Raw genomic sequence first — 13,932 nt, forward strand, 5'->3', positions numbered from 1 at the left:
ACTGATCCAGGCGGTCTTGGCCAGAGTGAGGGAGAGCGGAGTCCGCCTCCTCCTGGTAGCTCCGTTCTGGCCGTCTCAGCCATGGTTTTCGGAGCTAATTCCTCTGCTGGAATCTTCCCCCTGGAAGATCCCGGTCAGTGAAGACCTGCTGTCCCAGCTGCAGGGCAGGATATGGCATCCTCGCCCAGACATGTGGAAGCTGTATGTTTGGCCGATCAGAGGCCGTTAGCATTAAGTTCTGATCTCCCAACTGACGTTCAGGAGACCATTGCGAGTGCTAGAGCCCCTTCTACAAGGAGGCTATATTCCTCCAAATGGAAGGTTTTTGAGACATGGTGCTTAGCACATGATAGGAGCCCAGTTAACTGCCCTGTTGGTTCAGTACTGGAATTCCTGCAGGAGAAGTTTGCTTCTGGAGCAGCTGCTACCACTCTCAGAGTTTATGTCGCAGCTATTGCAGCACATAGGGAATCAGACGAGATTCCCTTGGGGAAACTAAGATTAGTTTCGGCCTTCATGCGTGGGGTTAAGCGCCTGAAACCGGCTCGCTCCCCTAGAGTTCCCTCATGGGACCTTTCTATTGTCCTAGAGGGTTTGACGAAGGCCTCCTTTGAGCCCTTGGAGTCAGCTCCGGAGCGGATTCTAACTCTCAAGGTTTCTCTTTTGTTGGCTTTGTCCTCATTAAAGCGGGTAGGAGACTTACAAGCTCTTTCTGTTAGCAAGTCTTGCTTGGACTTTGCTCCTGGCTTGGTCAAGGTTTCCTTGAGGCCGAGACCAGGGTATGTCCCCAAAGTTCTTTCCACAACTTTCCGCTCGCAGGTGGTTAACCTTAACGCTTTCCACCCTCCTCCATTTTCTTCTGAGGAAGATAAGAAGCTTAACTTGCTCTGCCCAGTTCGTTCTCTTAAGATATATTTAGACCGCTCAGGCGGTTGGAGGAAATCTAACCAGCTTCTGGTTTGCTTCGGTGCTGGCCGCCGTGGGCTTGCTGCATCAAAGCAGAGGATTTCTCACTGGGTCACAGAAGCTATCTCGTTGGCTTACGAGGTGCGTGGCTTGCCTTCACCTCTTAGCATTAGAGCACATTCCACCAGAAGTGTGGCATCTTCTCAAGCTCTTTTTAGAGGAGCACTTTTGGAGGACATTTGTGTTGCGGCAGGCTGGTCCTCTCCGCACACTTTTGTAAGGTTCTATAATTTGGATCTTGACATGACCCCGGGTTCCCAGGTTCTTTCTGTTTGAACTCATCTTGGTCGTTGTCTCATTTGTGTACCAGTCATGGAAAGCGCTCTAGCTTGGCGAGTTTGGTAGTACGTTCCCACTGCGCTATCCGCAGCGTTGAGTGAACCTATGAAAGAGAACGTCTCTGGTTACTTGCGTAACCTATGTTCTCTGAATAGGGAACGAGACGCTGCGTTAGCTGCCAAGCTCCTCGCGCTGCTGACAGTTTTCTTTTCGGCAGAGAAATCTGAGGAGCAGATGGCGCGCGCAAATATGTGATGATGCGACGTAAGCGCGTCGGGGCGGAGCCAGATTGCGCGGGCGCCATCAGCCAATGAATTGGCGTGATTCTATAGGGCTTCAGACAATCGGCACATTCAGAGAATATCCCACTGCGCTATCCGCAGCGTCTCGTTCCCTATTCAGAGAACATAGGTTACGCAAGTAACCAGAGACGTTACAGAGCTGCACAATGTATCTCTTTAAAAGATATCGCAACATTCAAATCTGTGTTGGCGCAGCTGCTGACCCGAAGAGAGTTGTCATGAGACCGCAGTGATAGTCAGCTAGATAAGTTTGAAAACCCCGTGATCTAGTGTTAGCTGAGGCCTGAGGGGCGCACGTCAGTTTAGGGGGCACGTCAGCCAGAGCTGTAGTGTGTGTGTGTATGTGTGTGAGTGAGTGATACAGACTGCTGTCTGCTGAACATTGGGTCGCAGGAAGAAGGATCTGAAGTGCCGGTGTTTCGGCAACAAAAACCCGCCGAACTGATCCGAAACCAGCCCAATTTCTATCCACCCGCCCAAACCCATTTTTGCCCGCAAAACAGATAGCAAAACCGCCCAATTGGCGGCGGTAACCCGCCCAATCTGGCAACCCTGGGTGGAGTACGCAACACGCAAGTTTGCAGTTTCACCACACGGGGCAGTCACGAGCTTTTTCTCCTTTATCGACAGAGAAGTGATGGGCATTTCCCCAATCACAGAGGTATATCATAAATCTATTGCTAATTTCCATTTGCATGCAATATATGATCATAGGGATCACCACTAGATTAAGAAGTCTCGATGTCTTCAGTTTAATATTCTACACCTTTCCCCATTATATCAACTTGTCTGAGTCTGTTATATCGGATTTATTTTACGATCTCTTTGTGAATGTTTTGAATAGACCAGATTCAGAGCAGCGCCATGATAGGTATGAAAGCGAGGCTGTGAGGGATAGCAAAGCTCCTAGATCACTTATAATTTTCCACAGCTCATGTAGTCTGGGGTTTATTGTCTAGCCTTCTTACATTTCTCAGAAATATATTTTTGCTGTGTTTCATCAGCAGAACAATCCAAAAACTAGGTGGCCCAGTAGTACACAACACAACAAACTTTAAAAAGCAAACATAAATTCACAACACAACGAAATTAAGCCACAACACAATGGAAAGTGTACAACCCCATGTGTACAACACAACAGAAATGCTCCAGACCACTAGAGGGCTCTCTGAGGTTAGTCCGATAAGGTTAGTTTTCCTTGCCATTGTTCTATAGAGTCGGCAGTCTTAACATATCAATTCCATGATTAGTTTTAACAGTGTGTAACTATTGTATAATATCGACATAAAATATTACTTCAAAATCACCTACATGAATTATAGCTGCGTATTTATACTCGATAATGGTTTTGACGCGCTACCACAGCGCATGATCCAACGTTTGGCAATTCCACCAAGTGGTCAAAACGTATACTTTATTATAATATAATTAGATAAATATAAAAATAAAAACCATTTGGTGACTTGCAGATTACAGGAAGGTATTGGAACAATTTCACCTGTAATAAGTCAGTCTGGTCCTACCACAAGCGTTGGGACATGAAAATAAAAACCTTTAGGGCAGTGGTTCTCAACTCCAGTCCTCGGGACCCGTTGCTCTGCACATTTTGTATGTCTCTCTTATCTGACACACTCAGTTCAGTTCATGGAGTCTCTCTTAACGAGCTGATGATCTGATTCAGGTGTGTTAAATAAGGGAGACATACAAAATGTGCAGAGCAGCGGGTCCCGAAGACTGGAGTTGAGAACCACTGCTTTAGGGTGAACTACAGTAGGCCTAATGCTTTATAAAAAAACAAATTGTGTACTATGCATACAGGGAGCTATTGGCACAATTTCACCTGTTGTAAGTCAGTCTGGTTAATAGGAACTACAACCTTTGAAACATGATAAAAGAAAAAAAACAAACTTTTACAGATATTTTCCTAAAAAACGATTGTTTACTGTAAATACATGAAGAGTTATTGGAAAAAAGTCAGCTGTAATGAGTTAGTCTACTACCAATACAATCAAGCTTTGGATTTTGAACATGTCTTTTTTTGAATGTTAAAAGTAATTTTAATTAATACAAATTATACGTTTTAACAACTTGGAGGAATTGGCAGACGTACCGCGTCAAAGCATTCTAGAGTATAAATGCAACTATAATGCACGTAGGTGATTTTAAATTAATAAATGCCGATATACAATGGCTACATACTGTTAAAACTAAGCGTGGTGTTGATACATTTTTTTTTAGACTGCTGACTCTGATAGAACAGTGGCATGGAAAACTAACTTTATCGCGCTCCGAGAGCCCTCTAGTGGTCGGGAGCATTTCCGTTGTGTTGAGGCTTTATTTCGTTGTGTTGTGAACTTATGTTTGCTTTTTAAATTTTGTTGTGTTGTGCACTACTGGGCCACCATAAAAAAAAAAACACATTAAATAACAGTAAAACCCACTGAAGAGATGTACATCTATCCTGTTGACTTCAATGGGGCAAGTTTTAAACCAGCTTTTAGCCTCTTAACATCCTTGATGTGTCATTACAGCCACAGCCAATGTGAGTGATTCCTTCGGAGTGAACGTGGGTCAATCTGACTGCAGTAGATGTGAAAGATATGAATAAAAATGATGTTTATTCAGCCAGCGCACATACCTGTATTTTCTTCCTGTTTTCGGTTGAAGTCCATAGTAATCGATTGTCGAGTTCACGCGCATGATCATAGGTAACTAAACCTATGTGTGTGAACTCGACAATCGATTACTATGGACTTCGACCGAAAACAGGAAGAAAATACAGGTATGAGCGCTGGCTGAAATAACATCACTTTTATTAATATCTTTCACATCTACTGCAGTCAGATTCACCCGTGTTCACTCTGAAGGAATCACTCACATTGGCTGTGCACTTGTAATGACACATCAAGGATGTTAAGAGGCTAAAAGCAGGTTTAAAACTTGCCCCATTGAAGTCAATAGGGTGCAAATTTAAAAAAAAAGGATAACACGGTGTAGGCAACACCGATTTTTGTCGTTGTTCTCTGTACTGACAGCACTCCAAATTTACACAAAAATGTTCAATGTTAAAATTGACCGGATTTCTACTTTAACTGACCTCAGCTATATGTACAATAACATCAGATGAACATCCGATTGCACCACTCCCTGGTGGTCTAGTGGTTAGGATTCGGCGCTCTCACCGCCGCGGCCCGGGTTCGATTCCCGGTCAGGGAACAAATGTTTTCGTCGTCCAACAAATACATTCGACGCAACAAATGTGTTAAATGATTTGCGCATCTGAACCTTTTACAATATATGATCTGAACAGATACACATATCAGAGTGTTTCCCGATGTATGTTAATGCATTTGCTGTTTTGTCAAAAACAACGTTTAAATGCATTCTAACACACAAATTGACCGACAAAATCTTCAAAAAGTCACCAAACCTACCGGTACCCAAATTCCTGTAAACCCGTAATGTTGCAGAGTGTAAACAGAACTCGTGTGCGGCAGAATGAGTCAATAAGAGTCATTACCACTGAACAAACATCATGGACACAGCAGCAGAGTGGCGCAGCGGAAGCGTGCTGGGCCCATAACCCAGAGGTCGATGGATCGAAACCATCCTCTGCTAAATGTTTTCCACATTTAACTTCTTTTCCAGAGAGAGACACCAATATTTAATTCTGAGCTTCGGTTTCTTTTCTTTTCTTTTTCCAATTTCCTATTACCGGTATATAAATATTTCTAATGGTTTCAAATGGCGTGTGGTTCTCTGCAAAGTTTTTATCAGATAAACTATCTCCTAATTGACGTGTGGTTCTCTGCAAAGTTTTTATCAGATAAACTATCGTCTACTTACTCTAATGGTTACAAATGGCGTGTGGTTCTCTGCAGAGTTTTTTATCAGATAAACTATCGTCTGTGTTAAATATAATCTTGGTTTTATGTACAGGCAAGTTATATAGATAATTTCAACATTTTCTACAACGCGTTGGAGATTTGGATAATTCAGATGTTGGAAAATACGAACCCTACCTTTTCGTTTAGATCCGCTTTTGGAGATCAGATTGTGAAAAAACAAAAACAATAAATATTTGCGCCCAACGTGGGGCTCGAACCCACGACCCTGAGATTAAGAGTCTCATGCTCTACCGACTGAGCTAGCCGGGCGGCTAATGCATAAATATTGATTAAAATATTCGATACAAATAACAAATTAGAAACACTATTGTATTATTAAGCGACCATTTAATTATATTCAATAACAATTCTTAAATTACTTAAAATAGCATACTTCTTTGGACTGCCAAACCCACTAATACAGCGCGGATAATGACAAAAAGAAAACCCAGATGGGCGATCTTTTATTATTAGTGCTCGTGCACCACCTGCTGTTCGCTGTCAGTATTACAATTCACGGACATTCAACATTATTTAGAACCAATAGAAGTTGCTAACGTAAGCGTAAGTTAGTCACTGGTAACACCAACACATCTTAATCTTACTATTAATGTTTCGGTTAATATTTCTTATACCCCTTTAAATTTAGATATTATTTATTCCAGGAAAATTATAATTAGTGATGGGAAACCGAGGCTTTTTGAAGCGTTTGAGTCTTTCATCAAATTGTGCCGAAAACCGGTTCATTACTCGAAGCTTTTAACACAGTGCGCATTAGCGACATCTGGTGGTCAGACTAGTTAGGACGATTAGGGCCCACGCACTTTAGGGGCCCCCAGAGATCGATTATATTAGTCGTAATGGGGCCCAACCTCATATTCTTTCATAGGGCCCAAAATTGCTAGCGGCGCCCCATAATTGATAAATGTTTTATGTTATAGGGAAGTATAGTGTTAAATCATTTAAATAAATAATGCCTCCTCGATAATAATTTCCCTTTTTATGCATCAGGTGGGGTCGTGAAGCGCCAATTTTTTCAAACCAGCTGTTCCAACCTTTCGATACTGCATGGCGTTTCGAAACTTCAAACGTCATCAATCACGTGGTATTGTCATTTCGATGCAAGCATCGGTACAGTGTGTAAAAACTGCGTCGGAGCATCGAAGCCCCGGTATCAACCGTCCCATCATTAATTATAATGATTCCTTTGACATTCAAAAAACCACTGGATTCATAAGAATGCATAAGTTGGAAGCCCTGCATTGTCATCAGATGTGTTTAATTATATCCGACTCCTCCACAGGAGGCTGACTGCTGATGTGTCTTGAGGTTGCAGATCCAGGCGAATCGTTTCCCACAGCGGGAACAGATGAAGGGTTTCTCTCCTGTGTGAACTCTTTGGTGTTTCTTCAGGTTGCCTGCCTCTGTGAACAGCTTCCCACATGTATCACACCTAAAAGGCCTCTCCCCTGTGTGCACTCGCTGGTGTGCCACGACATTGGACAGCCCAGGGAATCCCTTTCCACAGTACTTGCAAACGTAACTTTTCCGCCTACCTTTGTCCATGTGCTTTGGTAGATGCAGCCCAGCAAAAGAAGGCCCAGGCTGAGTTAAGTTGGACCTCATTTCGGGAATCACAGTGAAATATGAGGGGTTTGTTGTACTTGCGGTCTCTGTCTGAATCGTTTCGGGTCTACTGACGTGGCCTGATGCTTCAGTTTGGCTTTGTCTCAAAATGGCAGCTTGATTCCATCTTTCCTCTTCTCTTATAGTTCCCTCTGCTGCACCTGCATTCCTAACAGCACGTGTTTGGGTAGATGGCGCTCCATCCCGTCCACCTTTGGAGCTTCTAACAGATGATACAGTGTCTGACTGAACCAGCATACAGTCTTGATCCTGGTCCGACTCTGTATATGAGCAGGACGGATGTGTGGGCCAGTGTGTTAAGCTGGTTTTATGCTCTGCAGGTCTCTCAAACAAGCAGCCTATTCCTGACGTTTCAGTGGCTGACTTTTCATGGTTCTTGGGTGAAGTTCTGCTTTTCACCATGCCCTTGTGTACGTGCCCTGAATCTGTGAGAGCTGCAGTTTCTCCTGTTGTTAGACCCTTGCTAGGTTGAACAACAAACTTGTGGTACCTGTGCTGTTGAGAACTACTTGGGCTGGACTCCACAGTACCTGAATGTAAATATGTTCATATATTGTCAGAGCATTTTTAATTTGCAAATATTCTTAGCTCTAAATTCAAACTTTTTTCAATCTACAGTATTTAGTAAAATTGTTTAAAAAGTGTATATAAAGTGTAAATCAATATGCATTGATGGGTTAAACCTTCATCTGCTTACTTCTATGTATGCATGTATGTTTATATGTTGATGCCATGTTTACTTTATTATCTGCCTGTATAGTGACCTTGATCTTGGGATAGGCGCTTGATAATAAAACATATTATTATTTACTCACCCTGTATGTTTATCTGCAGTCCAGTGGATGGAGAAAAGTCGGTTTTCTGGCTTCTATCATCATTCAAATGGGAAAATTCCACGTCTATAGGCTGGAAACAATATAAAACTACATTTAATTTTTCACACACTCACATAAAGTGTCTAAATTTTTTTCTAGTTTTTTTTTTTTTTTTGCATTTTAATAGAACAGTAAATAAACAAACCTTTTCTGTTCCAGGTGCAACAGTGCTTTTGGCTGGTGAGGTAGAAAGTCTCCCACAAATTTCTGTATTTGACTCTGCTGTCCCAGAGGAGAATGAATGTTAATTTCAAAAGAGAATAACCCAAAAGAGAGTGAATGTTTATTTTTTTGACAAAAGATTCCAGACCAAAAGTATGTAGGCTAAATGTTAAAGGATTAGTTCACCCAAAAAAGAAAATTTCCTCTTCATACCAAATGTCTTGTTTGTATATATAGTAGTATGACCCTACAAGTTTGATTAAACCATCAAAATGTGAGAAAAAAAAAAAAAAAAAAAAAAATTTTTTTATATATATATATATATATATATATATAAATAAATAAATAAATATATATATATATAAATATATATATTTAAATAATAATAATAATAATAATAATATTTTTTTTAATATGAGGGAAGAACAAAACACTAAACTTAGTTAAGGTATTTATCTGACTAAATTATTTTAGTCAGGCAAACTACAGCTACAGGTTTTACTCTGTGGCATCTTATAGGCCTACTATGTGCATACTTATTTATTTATTTTTATTTTTTTAAACCCTAACAGAAAAACATGCATTTACTGCAAAATTATAAATATTTAGTTGGTTCTCTCTTGTTTTTGCATGGGTTCATTTCTTTGTATAACAGCCTGGCCAAAAATGATATATTCTACCATTCACTTAAGCAGCAATTCAATGACTGCTTTTTGGCCCTCTACTCACCATCCTGCACAATTATGGCTTGTGTCTGGCTTCTTTCCCACTGGTCATTTAGATCCTCCTTTATCACTATTGTTTCAGGTTCTCCATCTTCCACCTGTCCTTGCTGCTGAACACATGAAACAAGGTTTTGTTACAAGATGACCCTGGCTGGCACATGCAACATAAAGGTTGTGTATAAAGCTTTCACCGTCTAAATTATGTAGGAATTTCTTGTATATAAGGAGTTGTGAGGGTGTGTTAATGTTCCTAATATAACAAATTATAAACAATAACCTTAATTAAAAAACAAAAGTGGGAAAGTATTTATGCCACTGTTGAACAACCAGAGCATGATTTATTAGTAGTATTTAACAATGGTTGTGTCCTTCAGTGTGGTATGTGGAAGTAATCATTCCATCTTTTCATTAAACACAATTTCAGTTTTGTGAAAAGAAAAACCAGAAATTGTTAATGCACAGAGCTTCTGAATATTATTTAAATGTCTTCCCTGTCCTGAACCTCCCTGCCTACGGTCATTAGTTTTTATAACACAAATAAGAGACAGGCATTCTTCAAAAAACAAACACAAAATGAGTGCAGAAATGTTTATTTACACATGTCAAACAATTTTAATATACCCCAAAAAAAAAAAAAAAAAAAATGCTTGGAATCATTTCGACTAAGTCTCTTCACTTTTTCTACAGAACACCACAGCACAGAGCTTTACTCTGAAATTGTTAATTATATAAAAACACTTTGACTCACATCGCTATTGATCAAAAACAATGTAAATCATGTAAGGGCTCGACATTAACGCTTGTCCGGAACAAGTGGATTTTTTTGAAGGGGCAAATGAAAGAGAATTTTACTTGCCCGACAGGACACGTAGCCTGTTTAAAACGTCAATAACAAAAAAAACAACAACTATGGAATCACCTAAACGCGAGAATTATTCTGATTTTATTTCATTTAGTGTAAAAGGCGATTGATGGTGGATAATAACTAATATGTAACGTACGTAATATAACGGGACAAAGGTTCTCGAGGAAAAAGAAACTCAGTTAACATACAGCGGTAAAACTTCAAAATGTGAGTTTTTATATTTATAACATATGATACAGTTAAGCCACATCACACGACCAAGAGTGCAATTTTCCTGGACACCATCATACAACAGTTCAATAAACAAGTGGTTCATATTAAGTCACTTACATTTTAGACGCAATACTGACTTTTTTTTGTTTTGTTTCGGCAGCGAAAATATTTCCAAACAAAGATCACAGCAGAACCATAGCGCATCTCACAGCAACACTCAGCCGTGTTTTCATTACTGAATCAGTGTTTTGAACGAATCTGTTGAGTCAGATTCAATGACCCATTCATAAACAACAGCCTCATTATTGAATGAATCAGACGTTTGAATGACTTGCTCATTAAAACGGTCACCTGCCGTCACCTACTGGTTTCTTATTATACCTGTTTCTAACATTTCTTATTTGTATATTCAAAATATTTTTTAAAACAATTTCATAACATTATTTAATGCAGTTGTAATTTTTCAGTGTAAATGATTTCATTTGATTGGTACCAGCCCTATTGTGCCGTATTATTCTAATTACATTTACTGATCAAATTTAAGAGTTTGAAATGAAAGATGACGCATACATTTAATAAGATTAAGGGGAAAAAAGGCCTTTATAAAGGTAAAAAAAACAAAACAAAAAAACTCTGGGTAAAGATCAGAAATGCGCAGATATTAAATATGTCAAAGCTGATAGAACACTGATGAGAATATTGCTTCAGAATAAATTATATTTTTTCCAGACAAGCAACTTTTTTACTCCGACAAGTGAATGACTGATTTACTTGTCTGAAGGACAGGCACATGAAAAGGCATAATGTCGAGCCCTAATGCATATCATTTAAATGCAAGTCTTTCTCCAGAAAAGATATGATAGTGGTATAATACACACTCAAAGTCACTGATCTTTTCAGTAATCTAGTGATCATTTATTGACTCCTAGAGAAAGCAGTTCTTCTGCAGTAAACATATCAGGATGGTTCTTCTGCTGGTGGTTTTTGAGGTTCCGTATCCAGGCAAATGTCTGCCCACACTGGTTACAACTATATGGTCGTTCTCCTGTGTGGACTTTTTGGTGCTTTCTCAGGTTTCCCGCCTCTGAGAATAACTTCCCACAGGTGTTACATTTGAACGGCTTCTCACCCGTGTGAATCCGCTGGTGGATCACCACCTTTTTGGGGCGGTTGAAAACTTTGCCACAGTATGTGCACGCAAAAAGTTTTTCGCGAGGAACTCTGTCGTTTCTAGTCCGACCAACTCTCTGTTGGTTAAAACTGACATCTCTGAAATTGTGGTAGCTGTCCGTGCCCTGTGTTTTTGAAGATGTCGATGCCACTGCTGCAAAGCCACTTGACACCAGAGGCGGATTGGAGGAAGGCAAGAGGACCATGCTATCCTGATGTTCCACCCTCCCGTATTGTGGATAAACACGTGGAGCCTGGCTTTTCCCTCGTGTTACTTTCCTAGCCCACACAGAAATCTCTTCCCCCTCCTCCGCAGAGTCAACCTCTATGATCTCTGAACGCCGTACAGAGGCAGTGGATTGGCTCTCAGTCAATCTTGCATTGTTCACGTACACGCAAGATCGCTGCCGAAAGTCTGCATTGTCATTCCCTTGCATTAAATAATCCCTCATAGGACTGGATTTTCCATTCAAATCACACTTTGCTTCAGCATGTAATTCTATGGGCTCTTGTGAAATCCCCTTAACACTCTCAAACTCTGGCTCAGATTTTAGCGCAGTGTCAGATCCACTGACCTCCAAAGTCGGTAGCTGCATCCCAGAGACTTGATCATCATCTTTCACCATCTGAACATCTCTAAAACCAGCTTCTCCAGTCTGTGGTGGAGTATTTGTAACTTCTGAAAGAAGAGAAATAGTGTCAAGTCAAGTTTTAAGATGGGTATTATTGTTGGTTACTCAACCTCGTTTATAAAAGGAGGCTTATGTTCTTTCATCCACTCACCACCATCTCTGATGTACAATCTCTGCTGTGTTTGGTCCTCCTCAAACATCTCATCCTTTATCAGCACGGTGTTTACTTCTGATATTACTGCATCTCCTGTCTTTTGAAACGAAAGGAAATGTTTAATAAATCTGTATATGTATTAGGCCTACACTTGTAGATATATATGAAGTGTAGCTAAATATCTATCTATCTATCATTTGTCTATATAACAGTTCATCTATCTATTGTTTAATTGTCTATAAAAGTCAATCTATCTACACTTACTGTTTATTTGTCTATGATAGACTACCTATTTGCTGTACAATTTGTGCTCATTATTAAATATCACAATAAAAAGGTGCTAAATTGGTTATTGCGGTTATCATAAAGAGATAGCTTACCTACCATACTGTTACTTTCATTTCCAGCCTGCTGAGGAGTCGAGTCTGTCCCTCCACCTCTCCACAGTCCCGTGTTAAACTGAGCTCCATACAGGACGTCTGAATGTATGAAAACCGGAGAAACAACACAACACAGTGTACATTAACCACATAAGGCTTGATAGTTTATTTGGTGAGGCAGATACACTAGACAGTAGAAAAGCATGTGAGGTTTTATAGCAACACACCGTTAGATTGGTTCCTGTATTTCTCAGACAAAGCGGCGTTCACTTGTACTCGGTTAGTGCGATTCAGTGAACTCATCCTTCTCTCTGCAAACCCTCGTGCCATCTTAAGCTCCAGTATGTGAAGTTTTCTCTTCAGCGCTTTGTTTTCACGCTGACATTGAGTCATCTGTAAGTTTATAATCGCGTAGTCGTCGTCAACGAGTTTACATATCTCAGCCACCGCAGCATTAGCCAGCACCTCCATAATGGAAGCTAACTGCGTGTGGAAAGCGATGCGATTCGACATGGTAAACGATTAAGCGTCCAACAGCACGTTTCAATAAACGTTCAGTGTTTTGGGGGCTGAATAAAAATGATTTTAAAAAATCCGAAATTTACAGAAAAATCTTCAAAACATCGTGAGAATAACAATCAGTTGCTCGGGTTTTCACATCGTTCAGCACTTCCGGTCAGTAGTGATGACGTAAAAACCATAAAGACTGTTTTACAGCGCACGCCAATCTAGTGTCGACACTGCTTACTTAATACGTGTATGGGACATTCATCCAGAAACGTACATTTCCACTTATAAAAAATCTTGGGGGAAAAAATATCTTATTCTTAAATCTGAACGTTGAGTCATATGGAGGACATGTTCAACTATGAGAAACACATCATGCCATCTCAGCATATTTTTATGATTGAATAAAATACATTTTTATACGCATAAAATATCAGGCCCTGCACAGACATTTATGTTAGAATGGTTTCCTAATGGATTTCTTTGATACAAAAAACATTTTCTTATTGGTCACATATGTCCCTGATTGTATCTAACATGGTTTTGTAATTCCTTTAAGAAATATAAATAACTTTTCGGTCAACTGTAGTACTCAAAATCACAGAATACCCACTCATATAGTTGTAAAATAACTACCTATATATAAATACATAGGAGATTGTATTGTATAAATTGTATAAATACATAGGTTGTATAAATTGTATAAATACATAGGAGATTTGTATAGTGTATAATAAGGACCTAATTCATTAGAATATATTTACAGTGTAATGTCTATTTTCAAATAACGTTTTACTATGGCATGCGTTAAATACATATTATATGCAATAAAGGTAATAAAAAAATAACAATAACATTCATTTGTAAGGCCGTGTGATAGGGCCTGATGGTCGGCCATTTTAAACTGCCATTACTCAGCCTGCTAGCATGCTAGCATAAAAACTGTTAACATGCAAGCAAGGAATTTCAGTAACCTTTTTAGACATTTTTTGGATTCTGTGATGTTTTACCGTGACAGGGCCTGACCCTTTAACTCGTCTTCCTAAAAAAAACATACAAAAACAAGCTTAAAATCACCTGGGTCAAATGATGTCACTTCCTCTGAGTCATACCCTTAAAGGCATATTAAACATGGGGACAGTTGTAAAATAGAATTTATTTGTAGAAT

General features: G+C 39.6%; 1 protein-coding gene across 5 annotated transcripts; it reads right to left on the reverse strand.

Moving 5' to 3' along the window:
• Positions 1–5,247: 5,247 nt before the first annotated feature.
• On the reverse strand, positions 5,248–12,956 carry LOC307145577 (uncharacterized protein). 5 transcript variants are annotated; one of them, XM_079848891.1, is made up of 8 exons: positions 12,485–12,956; positions 12,262–12,356; positions 11,875–11,974; positions 11,667–11,770; positions 8,848–8,950; positions 8,102–8,175; positions 7,897–7,987; positions 5,248–7,611 (listed from the first exon to the last, which is right to left on the reverse strand). In XM_079848891.1, exons 1-8 carry the CDS (start codon positions 12,768–12,770, stop codon positions 6,713–6,715), a joined length of 1,752 nt encoding a protein of 583 aa, XP_079705017.1. In that variant the 5' UTR covers positions 12,771–12,956; the 3' UTR covers positions 5,248–6,712. The 5 variants fall into 5 exon arrangements, with proteins under 5 accessions (XP_079705017.1, XP_079705014.1, XP_079705013.1 ...); XM_079848888.1 differs by having other exon boundaries at positions 8,848–8,953; XM_079848887.1 differs by having other exon boundaries at positions 8,102–8,178; positions 8,848–8,953.
• Between the last annotated feature and the right edge of the window lie 976 nt (positions 12,957–13,932).

The sequence above is a fragment of the Squalius cephalus genome (assembly GCF_949319135.1).
Source record: "Squalius cephalus genome assembly, chromosome: 2".
Taxonomy (NCBI): domain Eukaryota; kingdom Metazoa; phylum Chordata; class Actinopteri; order Cypriniformes; family Leuciscidae; genus Squalius; species Squalius cephalus.

What these genes read in the sequence shown, in the direction of transcription:
- LOC307145577 (XM_079848887.1), bottom strand. Translation starts at nt 12,770, where the DNA reads ATGTCGAATCGCATCGCTTTCCACACGCAGTTAGCTTCCATTATGGAG. An exon ending in AGCCATAATTGTGCAGGATG is followed by an intron (nt 8,179 to 8,847) that starts GTGAGTAGAGGG and finishes CCTCTGGGACAG; the next exon opens with CAGAGTCAAATACAGAAATT. An exon ending in TTGCACCTGGAACAGAAAAG is followed by an intron (nt 7,988 to 8,101) that starts GTTTGTTTATTT and finishes TATTGTTTCCAG; the next exon opens with CCTATAGACGTGGAATTTTC.